At 32.0% G+C, this 16,620-nt stretch overlaps 1 protein-coding gene across 1 annotated transcript; it reads right to left on the bottom strand.

Annotated features, from left to right (window-relative positions):
* Window positions 1-13,699: 13,699 nt before the first annotated feature.
* LOC129919043 (uncharacterized) lies at window positions 13,700-15,813 on the bottom strand. The gene is made up of 2 exons (XM_055999850.1): window positions 15,529-15,813; window positions 13,700-15,276 (listed from the first exon to the last, which is right to left on the bottom strand). Exons 1-2 carry the CDS (start codon window positions 15,598-15,600, stop codon window positions 13,732-13,734), a joined length of 1,617 nt encoding a protein of 538 aa, XP_055855825.1. The 5' UTR covers window positions 15,601-15,813; the 3' UTR covers window positions 13,700-13,731.
* Between the last annotated feature and the right edge of the window lie 807 nt (window positions 15,814-16,620).

Genomic DNA, 16,620 nt, shown 5'->3' with positions numbered 1-16,620 from the left:
TTTGGTTTATACTTTTTCATGTCGCTAGAACTTTTTTCGGTCTCACTATTTTACTAAGAATCATACCTATATGAATATGATGTAGAATTTTCCGAGGAATTCGAATATATTCACAATTCCAAAAAAGTGCATTTTCACCCTTATAAAGACACTTTTTCGTGACCACTTTTTATTTTTGTCCTGCCAAATTCGCACCCGTGTGTTGACAGAGGGTTAAGGATGACACTAGGTACTTAAGGAGGAGACAGTAGTACGAATCTATCGAGAGCAGTAAAATGGGACTATATCACTTTCAGAACCGCAGCACAGCGCTTCACTCTCGATCAAAGATGAATAAAAAGAGAGAACAATTTTTTGCACCATTTACCCTCTAAAAAATTTTTGAAAAATTTTCCAGCCCCCTCCAAATTTTTTTCTGGATACGCCACTGGCTACGGACCGGACGGTGGCGACTATTGGCAAATATAGCCGTCTTCTGGGTATAGTATAGTGGAACACAACAAGTTGCGGTCAGAAATCTCCTTTCTCTCGACAATAATTCTGAAGTAACAACACAAAACAAAAAAAAACAACAAACTAATGAAGACTGAAGTCCCTGTGCTCTGTTCTGTTTCCATAAAACAAAAAGGAAAACCTTTCACAATTCATCTCTGATGGCTCGCCTTGTGGATGATGATGGCCAAGTCGTCGTTGGTCATCTTCATGCTTCATCGTCACACAAACGTGTCGTTGGTAAGGTTGGTCCTCATTGTCGTCGTCAAAATAGCTCAAGCCACTACCAATCCCATCATAGCCATCATCATCATCATCATCGTGCAAGTGGCCAAGTCATCGATGTTTTCTGCAAAATTCCATCGGGACAAACAAATATTCCAGGCGTGTGTTCTGTTCATATACAAAGACAAACATAGATACACAAAGCTCTCCTGGTGACCATGATGCGTCTCTTCTCCATGGATAGGTACTTTCAATTCCATAAAGATGACGAAGACCACGACGACGACAACGATGATGATGAAGATGAGGTCTGGAGGATAAAAGGGTGACAATGATAATAGAGTGATGCACCAAGTATTCATTCGCTGAGACAGCAACATTGGCAACAACAGCAAAATGCATTCAGCACTCATGTTTTATGGATTATTGGCTTCTGGACTACCTACCATCATCAGCAGCATTGGAATATATTTTCGTGTAAGAGAAAAGAGGAAAACCCTTCCTGGACACATCACACACACCATTCATTCCACAGTCCATCAAACAAAACTAACAATATGTCTTGTTCTCTCTGTGTGCGCTTTGTCTACACATAAAAACAAACTAACAAAGACGCGGTGCGGGTGGGTTAAGACTCGTAGACATTAGGAGTGTGACGTAGTGGGGAGTTGGGGGGGCGATGTGGTGACCCCTAAGGAATATGCAAATTAAACCACCAGTTCCGCAATCTATCATACCCCCTCTCAAGTTCTGGTAAAATATACAGTGGCTTGGTAAAATGAAGACGACGACGATTTAAGTCTTAGTAGTTAGCGTTTGAAGGTTTGTTGTTTGTCAATCTGATGGCAACAGTGGGTTTGAAAAAAATTCTGACCATAGTGATTTGGGGGGGGTGGGGCTGTCTTCGACTAAATCTAACAAAATTTTTCTTGTAAAGTTATAAATTATTAAAAAATTGAGTGGTGACAGAATATTTATATAAAATTGCTGATGTGGGTTTTAAAAACTTACATTCCACAACTTCTAGTTTCGAAACTAAATTGATTATTAAACAAATTTAACCTTGTTCAATCTTTTTTACACTTTTCTCTCCTATTTACAGGCTGCCAAATCGAAAAAATTGACTTTAAATTGGTTGTGGAACGTATTCGTTGTCTATTTCACAGGAAAGTTATGTATTCATCTTTTGTGGAACTTATTCGAAATATTTGGTAAAACTTTTGGTTATTTGTAGTTCCCCTGAGAGATTTTTCTTTATTTGAAGTTTCTTTTAGGGGCATGATGGGTAAATGTTAAAAAAAAAGTTAACAGGCAAAAATATATTTTTATTTAAACTATTTTGAGTCGAATCGCTTAAAGAAAATTTGTAATTATAACTAAAATTGAAAAGTGCATAGTAAATCGTTAGTAGAAATGTATTAATATACCTACATACATTCCACAGCTTCTAGTTTTAAGATAATATAAGTTTGCTAAAATGAAATTTTTAAATTTACGCTGCACAATTTCTAACACCGAGATAAAGTTCTCTTCAAGAATGTATACTTTTTTTATTCTAATTTTTTTTCCAATTAAGTAATAGCCATGGAATACACTGAGGAACATATTTATTCCTTAAAAAAGCCCTTTTTCACTTTGATTATGGTTTTTTTTTAATCATGCAGCTTTATTTGTAAGTGGAACCTTGTGGAACGTAATTAAAAATGTTTAATGTGGAATACTATAGAATGTCTTACTATTCGAAGTTGGTTTTCTAGCTTTTCATCAATAATAAAATTAAAATCATTTTGTGGAACGTATTTTCTTCACATTTTATGTTATACGAAAGAAACTTTCTTTTTGTGGATTTAGCACGTATTTGTTTTTTTTTTTACGTATTTTGTATAATATTCATTTATCACTTCGCGTGAATTATACATATTATATACATTTGTGGAACGTATCAATATCTCATTCAAATCTAATCTTTTAGATCTTTTAGCTTTTTTCTTCTTGATTCAATTACTCAAATCTTGTGAAATGAAAAATGCATGTTTACCAATCAAGCTATTTCAGCATACAATAGAAGCTGTGGAACGTAATTCTACAAATTCCACTCAAAAAAATTCTTAATTTTTCCAAGATTTAAATGAAAGGATGTGAAAAGAAAATGTGGAACGTATATTCAACACTTACAAAAGTTTCATGAAATAAAAAAAATATCACATTCCACAAAATAAAATATTTGTGGAATGCATTTATTTACAGTCCACTAGGACTTTCATGTTCATATGATCAGTTCCACTTAAAATAAAACTTTGTGGATCGTATTAATAACTGACTTAATTTTTGTAGATCATAGACTTTGTTTAGTTTTTCTTACACATTCAAGTGTCATTTCTTGTTGGTAATCTTGTAAAAGTGTGCTAATGTTTGCATTTATCTTGAAGACCAAATGACTCAGCCCGTAACTCAGCTATAGCCAATAGTCCCTTATACAATTGTATACCCATCTATCTAACTCACCTAACAACACAAACTCTAAATGTATGTATATGCCTCTTTAGCTTTTACCGAGAGAGATTTCCACACATATTGAGATGTCATGTTTGTGGTTGCTTCGTATCAATTGACTTCCGTTTGCATTTGGCAAATCTGCTTTCAAGTTTCTCCACGACGACGACGGACGACCGAACCCTCACACCTCTCAACAGGCCAGCAATAACCCCCCAACAAACCAGCTTTCAACTTCTCTATATTTATTTCATAGTTCAGGGTCCAGATCCAGATGTGGATTCTCTTCTTCAAACCGTTTCCTTTATTTTGCGTAGATCAGGTTCTCTTTCCCTCTCGGTCTCAATTTTGATCCCAGCGGGAATTTATATGGATGGAGGAAGCTGGACCTGAGCTGGCCTGGTGGACTGGACACAATATTCTACATATATTTATGTTTGTGGGATGGTTCGCTTTTAACTTTGAGAAATTTGAATAATATTTTGTTTGTTTGTCCTTTGGGGCGGGAGGAGTTGTCCGTCGGTAATGGTTGGCTCTGATGGCGAACTAAACGACTGGTCTGGCCAGGTCTCTTGATGGCAGCATAGATATAGAGAGAATGGGTAGGGCCGATTGGTGATTGGGAACAGCAGTCAACAGTCAGCTTGTCTTTCCTAACAGCATCAACATAGAAGTGGACATGCTACGTTGTAAACTAAAGTGCCGAACTTGTAAACAAATAACATTAGTTTTGTTTACTGAATGCTTAATTGAAGGATGACTTGGATTGATTTATCAGCTCTCAATGCCGTCTTTACCATAAGGGCACACGGGGCCCGTGCCCAGGGCCTCCGTTCTCAGGGGGCCCCAAAAGAACGAAAATTTCTCTCACACATTTATTCTCAAAACATTTTTGTCGGGCAGACCATCTACCAAAAAAATTTAGTTTTTATATGGCAACCAAACAATCAAAATGAAAACAAATTATGTGGCGTTGCATGCGGACAAAATTTTAAATCCAAACGACCAAACCCAAATTCAATTTTCCATAAGAAATAAGACAATAATATTTTCAAAAAACAAGAAAAATATCTTTTTTTTTCACTGTAGGTAAGATTTTGTATATTATTTATTAATAAAAACAAAGAATTCTCTTCCATTACCTTTTTCCTTAAATAATAATTTCGTTTGAAGTTTGCAAAACTGTCAAATTTGTAGTGCGTGTTAAAATCAGTGTAAACATATGTGTAGATTCTTATTAAAAGACGAACAAAGAATCAATTCGTCGGCAAAACAACATCAATACTTTTTCCGTTGGAAAACGTTTAAGAAAAAACTATCGTCGACGGTACATCAATGTTTTGGTTCAAATAGAAAACGCCATGGTACAATGGTTTGCACCCCCAAAAATTTTTTTAATTTGAATTGCGAATTGCTCTCGTATTTAAAGATTGACACATAAAATTCATTAAATAACTTTAAAAAAAATTGTTAAAAAAAAAATAATTTTTTTTTAAAGTTTTCTTAATTTTAATATCAGTATAAACCTTTCTATGTCAATATTTTCATTAAAATCGGTTGTGTCGTTTACATTAAGAAATCGGTTCAATGGCAAGTAGGTACCGTTAATAACGGTCCAAAAAAATATTTTTCTTCTTTGAAAAGTGCGGCCTTATTTGCAGCATTAAATGTTTTTTTTTTTTCAAAACAAAATCGTTATCCGTTTTTGAGAAAATTGCAATATGTCGAAAACTTTATAATGGAGATATCCGTTGAAAATTAGACATTAAAATAAAAAGACAACAAAATAAAAAAAAGGACTCTTGGAAATTACGTACAAATCGGAACGATATATTGGCACCCCTTTTAAACCAACCATTACCTTTTAGCCAACCATTGTACTTTTTTTACTTTCCAAAAGGGCCCCAAAATCTTGTGTGCCCAAGGGCCCCAGGATAGTTAAAGACGGCCCTGTCAGCTCTGGATCTATGGAATATAGGAGTGTGGAACGAAAATGTTGTGATGTCTTCGTCGTAATTAAGGATGAGAGGGATTTTATTGGAGATTTTACAAGTTTTGGTTTGAATTGAAAAAGGTGTGACAAGGAGAAGTGGCACATAGCTAACAAGTAAAATTCATAAATGCATTGAAATTAGGGTTGCCAAGTGTTTTATTGTAATCAAATAATTGCTCATTTGGAAATTTCTATGCAATTTCAATAAAATATTGATGGAAACACTATAAATCATGATTGTAAGATGACCATTGTCCTTTTTTGTGTGATGCTCCTGTGTAGAAGGATATTTCTTGAGTATATAGTGAAGTGACTTAATTGCAAAGTGAAGCTTGTCATCAAAGTGCTTTTGTAGATTCAGGATAGACGAGTAAATATTGATCTTCTTACTAATTGACAAGAAATATTTCTCTTGTATAGAGTTGATTTTGCATCTCAAGTATATTTAGAACGTGTTCCTTTAGGAAACTATAGAGAGGAATTGATGTAGGTATAGAAATTGCATAGGGTAATCACTTTTTTTTTGTTCTTCTACATTCCTCATGTCTTTCTCTTTGTTCATCTTCATTTAGTTATATTAGTAGTTAAGTGCCATCAAATTTAATTACTTTGAAGTTTGAAATGACACAAAAAAAAATGTAGAAGCTAATGAAGCAGAAATAAGAGTGACAAGGGTGTGAGAAAAAAAAAATGGGAAAAAAAAGAAAATAGGATGCTCGCAATCAGGTAAAATGGAAATTTGAAACTCAAAGTGAGAACTTTATATAATTAATTACATTTTACAAGGAGGAGAATGTAGTAGATTTTAGATGCATGTAGCAAAAAGTGTGTTAAACTGTTAATGGTGATTTTTTTTTTTAATATCACACCTAACTAAGTGAAATGACAAGCAGGAAGTTGGAAAGGTGTAGTTAAGTCCTTTATTAACCTTTTTTTTTTTATTGTAGAGAACTTTTGCTTAGGAAGTGGAAATTTTCTTTGTGGAATGTAAGTAAAGCTTTTCCAGATTTATAGTTGAAGTGAAAAAATTGATTGTGGAACTAAAAGTTGTGGATTCCACATCGCACTGTCTTTGGATATAAAGAAGCTAAGATTAAAGTGATAGTTGTGCATTCCACACATCACACTGTGTGTTTTAAAGTGAAATCTTAAAAAGTTCATTTTGTGGAAAACATTCATCTTACATTCCAATGGGACTTTTATAATGATTTAAATTTATTTAATAAGTCGCACTTTGTAAAAATAAAAAAAGAAAAATGTGGAATACAGTGTGGATCATATTTGTAATAGGCTAATCAGTTGTGGATCCTAGACTTCATATTTTTCTTGGGCTTTATTGTAAAGCAAAGAAACAAATAGCTGTGGAATGTAAAGCTGTACATCATATTTTGTGGTATTACAAGAAATTATTGCGGAGGAAGTAAAATATTTACTGTGGATCGTAGAGCTTAGAATTTCAAATCAAAGAAAAAGACACAAGCTTCTATTTTTATAATTTCCCCGCACTTAGGGCCAATTTATTGAGCTTTCATTAAATTTTGAAATTTGTCGTTTTAGTTAAAAACGATTTTAAACTATCGACGCCTTTAAGTAAACATCATTAAAAATTCATTTAATTCACTCTTCTTTAGTTTAAGCCTTTACTTTTAATGGAAACGTTAAATTTAAAACTCTGTTAAAAATATCCTAGGGAATTTTTATTTTTTTTCAATTCAAACTGTCAAAAGCAACGATTTTGTCAAATTGAATTTGAAGATTTTAACTATAAATTATATGAAAAAACATAAAAACTAAGGCGCGTTATTATTTTGTAGCTAAAAACGCAAGACGAAATCAAACAGACGAGAGTCGCGATATACAAAAGTATTCTGAAATGTTTTGAGATGATTATATAATGCAGCACTTCAACCCTGATTGGTTTTACTAGTAGTGTTTTTTTTAAGTGGAGAAGACAAATCTAGGTGATCTAGTTCTATATCGTCGGTCTCATAAGAAAACCTCGTAACTCCCAAAATCTAAATTTTACAGGAGAGACGAAAGAGTAAACAAACAACAGAGTAGTTGGGAAGAAACGCGCTGTGCAAAATTTGAATTTAAGTCTACTATTTAGAGTGAATGACCGTAAATTTTCATCCAAAAGTCATTTTTGAAAAAAAGTGGAGTTACGAGGTTTTCATATGAGACCGACGATGTGTGCCTTTCTGAGCTAAGAAATGCATTTTTTTTAAATTTTGTGTCTATTAAAAATCTAAAATTAAGTGTTGTCTCTCTCCTCTAAATAACAATGAAAGAATTTCTGGTCAGTTGCAGTCATTTTATATATGCATAACTTATTTATGGAATAAATACATTTACATCTACAAAAAAAATCGCGTCTGGACTTTATTCATAATTGTTTTGTTTTAATAATTCTTTATATTAGTTCATTTGACGTTTTTCAAATAAATTAATAAAATAAAACAATAAAGAAATGACATCTGACTCTAATGGAGAGTAAATAAATAAAAATCCTGTTTAATACCTCAATTTGCTCTAAAAATCCCTCTTAAAAGGTCGAATTTGGGGTTTTAACTAAAAGGGCTTTACAATTTAATGCTCAATTAATTAATGATGAGAAACTTCAAAAAAATCCTTAAAAGAGACTGAATTAAACGAATTTTATTTTTAAATTTAAAATTCCCATTTTTAATGGAGATTTAGGTTTAATGGAGAGTCAATAAATTGGGCCTTAGTGATTTTTTGATACCCTTAATATAAATGAACAAGTGTTTAGAAGAATTAGGCTTAAAAGGAATTGGATATTAGTTAGATTGAAATTCTGGAGACAAAAAGCAGTTGGTACAAAGTAAGGTTGGGAATGCATTCCACATCCACGTAATTCGATTGGAAAAGAAATCTGAAGACTAAACAGATGAGAATTCCTTGAAGTACGAATATTGAAGTGGAAATTTGGGAGGAATAGAGTTCTGTTTGAACTCTGTACAAACTCCTAAGTGGGTCTTAGGAGTGCCTACCTGATATGGACGAATCTAGGACTTAAACATTGATACAATATCAAAGGCTCTCTAATTACATAATTTTATTCAAATCAAACTCAAGTTGTCAATTTAAACAATATTTAAATAAATATTTTACTAATTAGTAATTTTAGTAATTTCGATTGGCAGTCCGGAATCATTCTGAAAGCGTTTTATTCGCACAAAACTGACAGTTTTGTATGAATAAAATTTTTTTCAGAATGATTCCGGACGCTTCCGGACTGCCAATCGAAAACGCCATAAGCTACACATAATTTATTTCTTTAAAAAATAACAAATATATTTGAATTTTTTTAATTTATTCCACCAAGTCTATTCAATATTTCGCCAATTTTTCCATTTAAATACACAAATTTCTCCAGTAAAACATAAAGTAGCGATCATCAATGCAAATCCCATCAATATCCAAATCCACTTCAAATCTTCAACTTTCAATCGTTGCAACTCATAAGTTCATAATCTCATAAGTTTTTAATTCTTATAATTTCCAACAATTCATAAAATTACCTCTTTTTCCAAAAATCCAAAAGTCCACTTGATTGAGTTTCCAATAAATGAAAGTTCAAACTTTTCTTATAAATTGAATTTTCATTAATACAAAAAGCGAATAACATATATTTTCCGCTAATATCAAATTTTCAGACCAACGACACAATTGCTGACCAAAAAATTTTTGTTGATTTTCATAAGCCCACCATTTAACATAACCCACTGTGAAGGCGTATTTTATATTTAAGGAATCTCGAATTTTGTGAAAATTCTCCAAGCTTTTTTCGGCAAGAAATAAATGTGAATCCTTGTTCAGAAGATCAGGTCTTAGTTTTTGGACAAAATGATCGATATCTCGTTTGAAAGCTAAAATTTGTATATCGGACTGTTCTAGGTCATTGAAAGATTGTATCAGCTTTTCGTTTGGAGATTGGGTCATTAAGGACTGAAGGAATGCATCGTACGAAGTAACTATAATGATTCCCAACAAAAAGATCAACGAATAGATGATTTTTGCAGAAAACATAATATAAGCGTACACTTTATAAATGGGAATTTTCGGCTCGACAGGCAGCATTACACCCCAATCATACTGCATATATTCAGTTGAAAAAATCACTGGAATTCCAAATGAAGTTGAAATTTTTCGTAAAAGTTCGTCATTGAAATCAGTGAAGATAGAGTCTTTAGAAACTTTTAAAAGAAACACACTTTCAAAACGTTCGACATTGTTAATACCATCGATAAAGCTAAGAAACTTAGTGTCGAATTTAGCAGCAACGGTCGAAATATCTGCTGTTAGCACTCCGACAAATGCAATAAGTCTTGTAGTAGAAAATTTCATGACTGATAGCTTTTGTGTATTGCAAATGCTCTTTTACGGAAATTTTCGATGTATGCAGAAGTTGACTCCATACTTTTTTTCAACCTTTACGATTTTTTACAGAAGTTTAATAACAGTTTAGGTGGTAAAGGGGGCAGAAAAGTACTAAAAATACACTTCTTCGGTATATCATTAACCTAGATCATTATTATAATTCTATAGAAAATTAAACTCTATAAATTTAAAATTCATAGTTTTTTTTTATTGCTCCTAATTATTTCTGCAGCGAACTTCGATCGATAGAAATGTCTATTAAGACAGGCAAGATTCAAAGCTGGGATATTTTAAGCTGCCAAAACAAGTTTGAACCTACTTTTAGGAAATTTTTCAAACATTTTGAAATATGTGATTTGAACAAATCCTAAAAGTCTCTTAATATTTTTGAAACTTCTGTCATCCTCTGTTAAGAGTCTTGAATCTATTATTTCAACATTTCAATAAAACTACCTCAACCTGTGATCCTTTTAAATAAATACAATTCATTTTCAAAAAAAACACCCAAAGGACATTTTCTCTAATTTTGTTTAGGTATAATAACAAATTCTGTCTTTGTAATCAAAAACCTGTCATATCAATAACAATAAACATTTAAATGGACTCAATACCATAATATTCCTATGTGTGTAGAAACGACACTTCAATTTTACGTGATAAGTGACACAAACAGCAATATTAGTCAAATCAAAACAATTTTGTACCACTCCTCCTTCACACACACACAAACAACTTCCCCCCCATCAAAGTTTAAACAATAAAGTTCAAATAACACATACATTCGTCTAAGTATTACGCAGCCCTCAGGACTAATATACAATAAACATACCCCCAAACCATATGCAGCATTCTTTACTTTCAAAACAAAATTAGACAAACAAAAATATTGTTAAGAGTTTGGTTTGTGCCCCAAGAAGTGACGAAACAAGAAGGAAATAAACTTTGTGGAATGTGGAGAAAAAAAAGTCCTTATGTGGCGGAATTTCTACACCAAGGACCTCCCTCCCCAAAACACACACTCTCACACTATTAGACAAACATGTTGCTCTGTGAGATATTTATAAAATATCTTTCGGCGACGACGACGAGCAAAACTTATTGACTCATCTCATCACCCAAGTCAATGTACACATGAATATCCTTAGAGACAAACACACTACACTCACATACATATATCCTTTTAAATAGCAGATAACATGACAAAAGCATCATCATCGCCCTCTTGTGCATATTTCCCGGGGTTTTATTTCAAGGATTACTTAAATGCCACTCTAAACTGTCAAGTTACATACACTCTCTTACTCTGTGTTTTTGTTGAAGAATAGGGGGGGATGAAAAGTCCTTTTTTTCTTATTTCCATAATATGGACGGAGTAGGTGGTTGATTTAAACAAACATACATAAGCAAATACAATATCCTTAATATTTTAATTCTTTGAATATTAGTTTAATTGCCATACGCTAAAGCATACGCAGCAGGCGAGAATATGTGTGTGCTTGACATTTATCCTTATATGGATCTGCATTTTGGCTTAAGAAACAACCACACACAACAACAACAACAACAAAAAACTTTTCAAAATAATTTCCACAAAATAACAACAGCGATGAAACTTGTTTGGGGGGGATGACAAAAAAAAAAGGATAAACGAAGGAAGGGGTTTGAGATTTAAGTCTACTCACATCTTTCAGAAAACATACATAAAGGATTAAAAAGTTTAATTAACATAACGATTGTTCAAGAAGGGATGAGTACGATAATGTTATTCTTCTTATTCCACATCCACAGGATATACACTCGGGTGTAGTGTATTATTTTTAATCCCTATTTTTGTTTTCATTATCAACCCCGTAAGGACCTCTCTTTTTCAACATTTAATACACTTTGAAGGGAAAAATCCGGCTCGAAGGACCAAATTTTGAATTTACAAAAATGAATCAGATCTACTGTCTCGTAGTGTATACATATGTGTGAATCGTAAAAAGCAGCTTAAAATGAATAATGAGCTGAAAGAGGCTTTGAATTTACACTCAACTTAAATTATATGCCCGAATGAATTCTGGGAAGAGATGGAACTCATAATGGACTTTATGTCTGGTAAAAGTTTATAACGTCTTTAAGTCGCAGTCTTGAATTTTATTTGAGCATTACATTTTTTTAACAGTTTGAAATAAATGAGTTATTTTAATTTGACACAATTTATTGATTGACACCAACTATTCAATTTAGATTTTGAAGAAAAAAATAAGATCCACAACATGTAAGAAGTCATATTGCGAGTTTTTGAATGATTAGTCGAAAACGAAACCTTAAAGGCTTGCTGGTACTCAATTAAATGAAATTTTATCATTACATTCCACAACTTCTATTCTGAGTTAAACTTGTTTGGTTGGCAAATGTCAAGACATTAAATCCTACTATTGACTTTTTCTAATAAAATTATGTACTATAAAGCTGGAAGTGTAGAAGATTATACGTTGTGGAACGCATTCATACATTTATTGTGGAACGTATTGCTATATTTTACCCTTTCCCCCAAAATCTATTTGGAACAATTTTTTAATATTTTTTTTGAACTAATAAAAAGTAGGTAAGAAAATAAAAGGTTTGGTATGCTGCCATCACTGTGGCATTCTATTGTATACTAGACGTAGAATAAAATTTGGAAGTTATTTGTTACTAAGAGAGTTTACTATCAGTTCAAAGGTATTGTTAAGTAATTATCTGAGAATTTTATTTCTGCCAGGTCCTGTGAACAAAAATGTGGAACGTATTTGTTTTAGCTGTGGAACGTATTTGCCTTACTTTGTCACCCGATATCTTTCCTTTACACAACAATTAAATGAATGAGCAATGAACAAGAAAAAAAAAGTTGACTGTAATTTTTGAACTGCAAAAGGTCCTCGAAGATAATCCTTGCTAATGAACTTTTTCTATCTTTTTGAACCCCTCAAAACAAAAAAACATAGCACCATTAAATATGGCCAAAAAGTAAAATTTGTGTCCTCTTCTTTTTCACTTCGGCACGTTTAGGAATTTATATGCAATTTCTGTAGAATTTTTGTGCATATTAGGGGGGAAAGTCACTTCTTGTGAAACAATGTAATCTTTTTCCAGCCTGATATTTTTGGCAATTTAACAAAAGCCTAGAAAAGACTATAACAAACATCATCCACAAAAAAGTGGACCTTTCGAAGGGGTGCATATAAATTGCGTTATTTTTCGAACAAAATTAGCACCTCGGGAGTTGAAATTCATTTAAGAAGGACAATGAATGATACTATCATTCAGGAGTGATTGTTATAAATACGAGTATGTCTATGGACCCAAAATGAAGAAGGGTCGTCTTTATACTGGGCCTTGTTGGGAGATTGGGAAGGTGTAATTTGATTCTCTCGATATTTAGTCTGAAATTACATTTTCGTTTCCTTGTTTTGTATATTATATATATTTTATGCGTGTTGGTTGAGAAGTTGTTTAAACTTTTTTTTTTCCTGTTTTTGTGTGAAAGAAGTGTGAAAATGTTTCACCTGAGGGTTGAACATTTTCATTGCTCTTTGGCATCTCGCATCATCACAGTGCAATGGGTGGATGGTTTTTTATGGAGGTAATTTATTCTAAGAAATTGGATTTTGTTTTGTTTTGTGTGTCCCTTATTAATAAATAAACAATGAGAAAGTGATATTAAGGCTGTGTTAGGGGTTAGATAAGGTTGAATAACCAGGAAGAAGTTTTAATTAAAAAAGAAATAAAATGTGATTCCCAGTGGGGAAACTTGATGGGTCGCAAAAAAATTTATCTTCTTAAACTACTTTTTACTTCTACATTTCGAAAGGAAATGAAATATTTAAATTCGAATGTTTCCCATAAACTGCATCATAGTGCATTAAAGTAACTGTTTTCATACAATTTTCCGATTTGTATAACAGTTTTCATATAAAATTCCGATGTGTATAACAGTTGACTCCATTACTTTTTGAATACTATAGGATGTTCTCTGTTGAGTTAATAACAGTTTTTCGAAAATATTTTATAGGAAGCTACCGAAACTAGACTTCTTCGGAAAGTTTCAAAATTAAAATTTTACTCTTTGATATTTTTATTTATGATCAATAAAATTATTTTTACAATTTAGTAATTTTTAATTTAAAAATACAAATTTCTGCTACAAAACACAAAATGGCAACCATTAAAGCCAATCCCATTAAAATCCAAATCCATTTCAAATCTTCAACTTTCATTGATTTCCGCAAATTCGAATTGAATCCATATTTGAAATTTTCAATTTTTCCAAATCTAAGCAATTCATAAAAAGTTCTCTTCTTCCAAAAATCAAACAATCCACTTGATTGTGTTTCCAAGATGTGAAAGTTTAACGAATTTTTAAAAATTGAATTTTCATTTATAGAAATAGCTCCAAACATATTTTTCAAAAGTAACAATTCTTTTGACCAACGAAATAATTTTTTTCCAAAAAATTCTTGTTGATATTCATAAACAATCCATCTTGCGTCAGTAACGAAAAAGGCAAATTTAGTGTTTAAAGAATTTTGTAATTTTGCAACTTTTTCAAAACTCTTTTCGCATACAAATACATTTGAATACTTTTGCATAATATCAGGTCTTAGTTTGTCAAAGAACTCAATACAATATTTTTCATGGATGTACGTTTTCAAACCAGACGATTGAAGATCTTCGAAAGATTTGATCATATTTTCCTTTGGAGGTTTTGTCATGAAGGACTGAAGAAATGCATCGTATGAAGTAAAAATCATAATTCCCAACAAAAAGATCAGCGAATAGACGATTTTTGTACTGTAAGAATTGTTTGTTGTTTCGGAAAACGATTGTCCAAGTATTCCGCGAAAGCAATCAATATTGAAAAAGAGATTTCGAATGCAAACTTTCCGCTGTGGTGTTGAAAAACTTCTCGATACTTCGAGTGAAACAGAAAGCAATATAAACATCATGATAGTCAAAACAAAAGCTTTCCAATGAAAAACGTAAGCAAAGACCTTATAAATTGGGATATTTGGCTCTGTAGGTAGCATGACACTCCAATCGAACAGCATGTATGGATATGAAAACCATTGAATTGAGTCTTCTAAAAGAACAAAACCAGCTCCTGAAATGTCACTCCTACCATCAAGTACAAGATTATGCATATCGTAATTTGAAAGTGAAGTTTTTACATTCGAAATATTCAATATGGAGTTATGTCTCTTTGCAAATGCATAGAAAAGATGATACATATAACCACCTTTTATTATCGCACCGTTAGTATTTTCTGAAATGATATTTCCTGGATTAGACCCTCCGAAAATTACTGGTAGCAAATGGCCTTTTAGGTCCCGCATTCGATTTTGGAAAACATTTGAGTCCTTTTTGTTCCAAATGAATTTTTCAATTTGAAAGTGTCCGAAATTACTGTAACTGTAGTAAACCGAGGAATTTTCGAAATCTTGAAAAACTGCAACGATATTAACCATTCTATTCTTCCAGCAGAAATCGAAAATGTTCCTTAGCTCGAAGTCATTTCTTGTAGAATTCTTTAGCAAAAATACCGTCTTACAGAATCTTAGATGTTGAAGGTGTTCCAAAAGTCTCTGACGAAGTATATCACTTTGACCATATTCCACAATGGCTAGAATGTTTTCATTGAATTTTTCCTTCAAGTAAAATGATAAAATTTCAGTTGATAAAATAATTGGAATATCTAATGAATTTGATATTTTTCGTAGGAATTCATCGTTGAAATCATTGAAGAAATGATCCGCAGAAATTTTCAAAAAAAATATATTTTCAAAATTTTCGATTTCGTTAATGTTTTTTATGAAATGAAAAAAATTTGTGTTGAATTTATCTTCTGCAGATGTTAAAAAGTTTGCAGATAGAACTGCAACCACCGCAACAATACTCACGGAAAGAAAATTCATGACTGACCACTTTACTTGCACTTTATTGCGTTTAAATAGAATTTTTCCATGCATCATTTATTTACTCCATCAATATTTTTACATACAAAAAGGTATTCTCTGCTGATTTAATAATAGTTTTTGGGACAGATTTAATAGCCAATAACCATAAGTGGACTTCTTCGACATGCTCGTATTGTAAAGTTTACAATTGAATTGATTGATTTATTTTTAATTCTATTGATAGTTAAATTTTTATTTTATGTTTGAAGAGTACTTGATTGAAATGGATTTGTTGGTTGTTATTCTTAAATCAATCAATCAAAAAATAGTATAAAGTGGAAATCAGTTTCATATTAGAAATAACATCCTTGAATATTTCAGCAGTATTTTAGACATATTGACAAGTACCCGTTTATTTCGTATTCATATTTTCTCCTTATCATCTAGCCTCTCTTGCAAGTTGAAATATATCAATTAAATTGATATTATGAGCAAAACTTAAACAATTTGTGGAATGTATTCGTTATTGGCTTAAATAAAATAATTCTAAGTCAATTATTGCTTGCTACTTCTGGTGTACCGAAAATGAAATGCGTTCCACAATGATTAACAAGGCGACTAAAATTTTTTAAAGTATGCAAAATCAAGGTGAATAATTAACCCGTTGCATTTTTTTAACCTATGAAACAGTTACCCGAAGAACGAGCGAAAATATAAAATTTATAAAAATTTGGAATGTATTATTTTATTTCGTGCTAGTACTCAATATCAATACGTTCCATAGTATTTTACATCAAGTGGACCGCATTTCCTGTTTAATTTTTTGTAAATTTTATAAACTCTGGCCAGATTTCTGGCCACGATATTGCTTCCCTTCTCTAGTGGAACAAGAATCGAATACGTTCCACAGTGTTAAACATGTCGAATTTTGATAAATTTTAATACAGCAACAAGATTGTTAACTGCCTCATTCCCTTTATCTATTTTCGCCATTTTTTCCTTGAAACATACATATTTAATATGTGGAAAAGAGAATGTGGAACGTGTTGGTTTTTGATGTCATACAAAGTTCTAATGTCAAAAGCCCTATACTCA

Source organism: Episyrphus balteatus, chromosome 4 (assembly GCF_945859705.1).
Source record: "Episyrphus balteatus chromosome 4, idEpiBalt1.1, whole genome shotgun sequence".
In the NCBI taxonomy this organism is placed as follows: Eukaryota; Metazoa; Arthropoda; class Insecta; order Diptera; family Syrphidae; genus Episyrphus; species Episyrphus balteatus.
Note: the sequence above shows the minus strand (reverse complement) of the source record. Positions and strands in the feature narration are given on the sequence as shown.

Coding starts and splice junctions, on each gene's coding strand:
- LOC129919043 (XM_055999850.1), bottom strand. CDS start 15,600: ATGATGCATGGAAAAATTCTATTTAAACGCAATAAAGTGCAAGTAAAG. Junction 15,277..15,528: donor CAGTCATGAATTTTCTTTCC/GTGAGTATTGTT, acceptor TTTTACTTGAAG/GAAAAATTCAATGAAAACAT.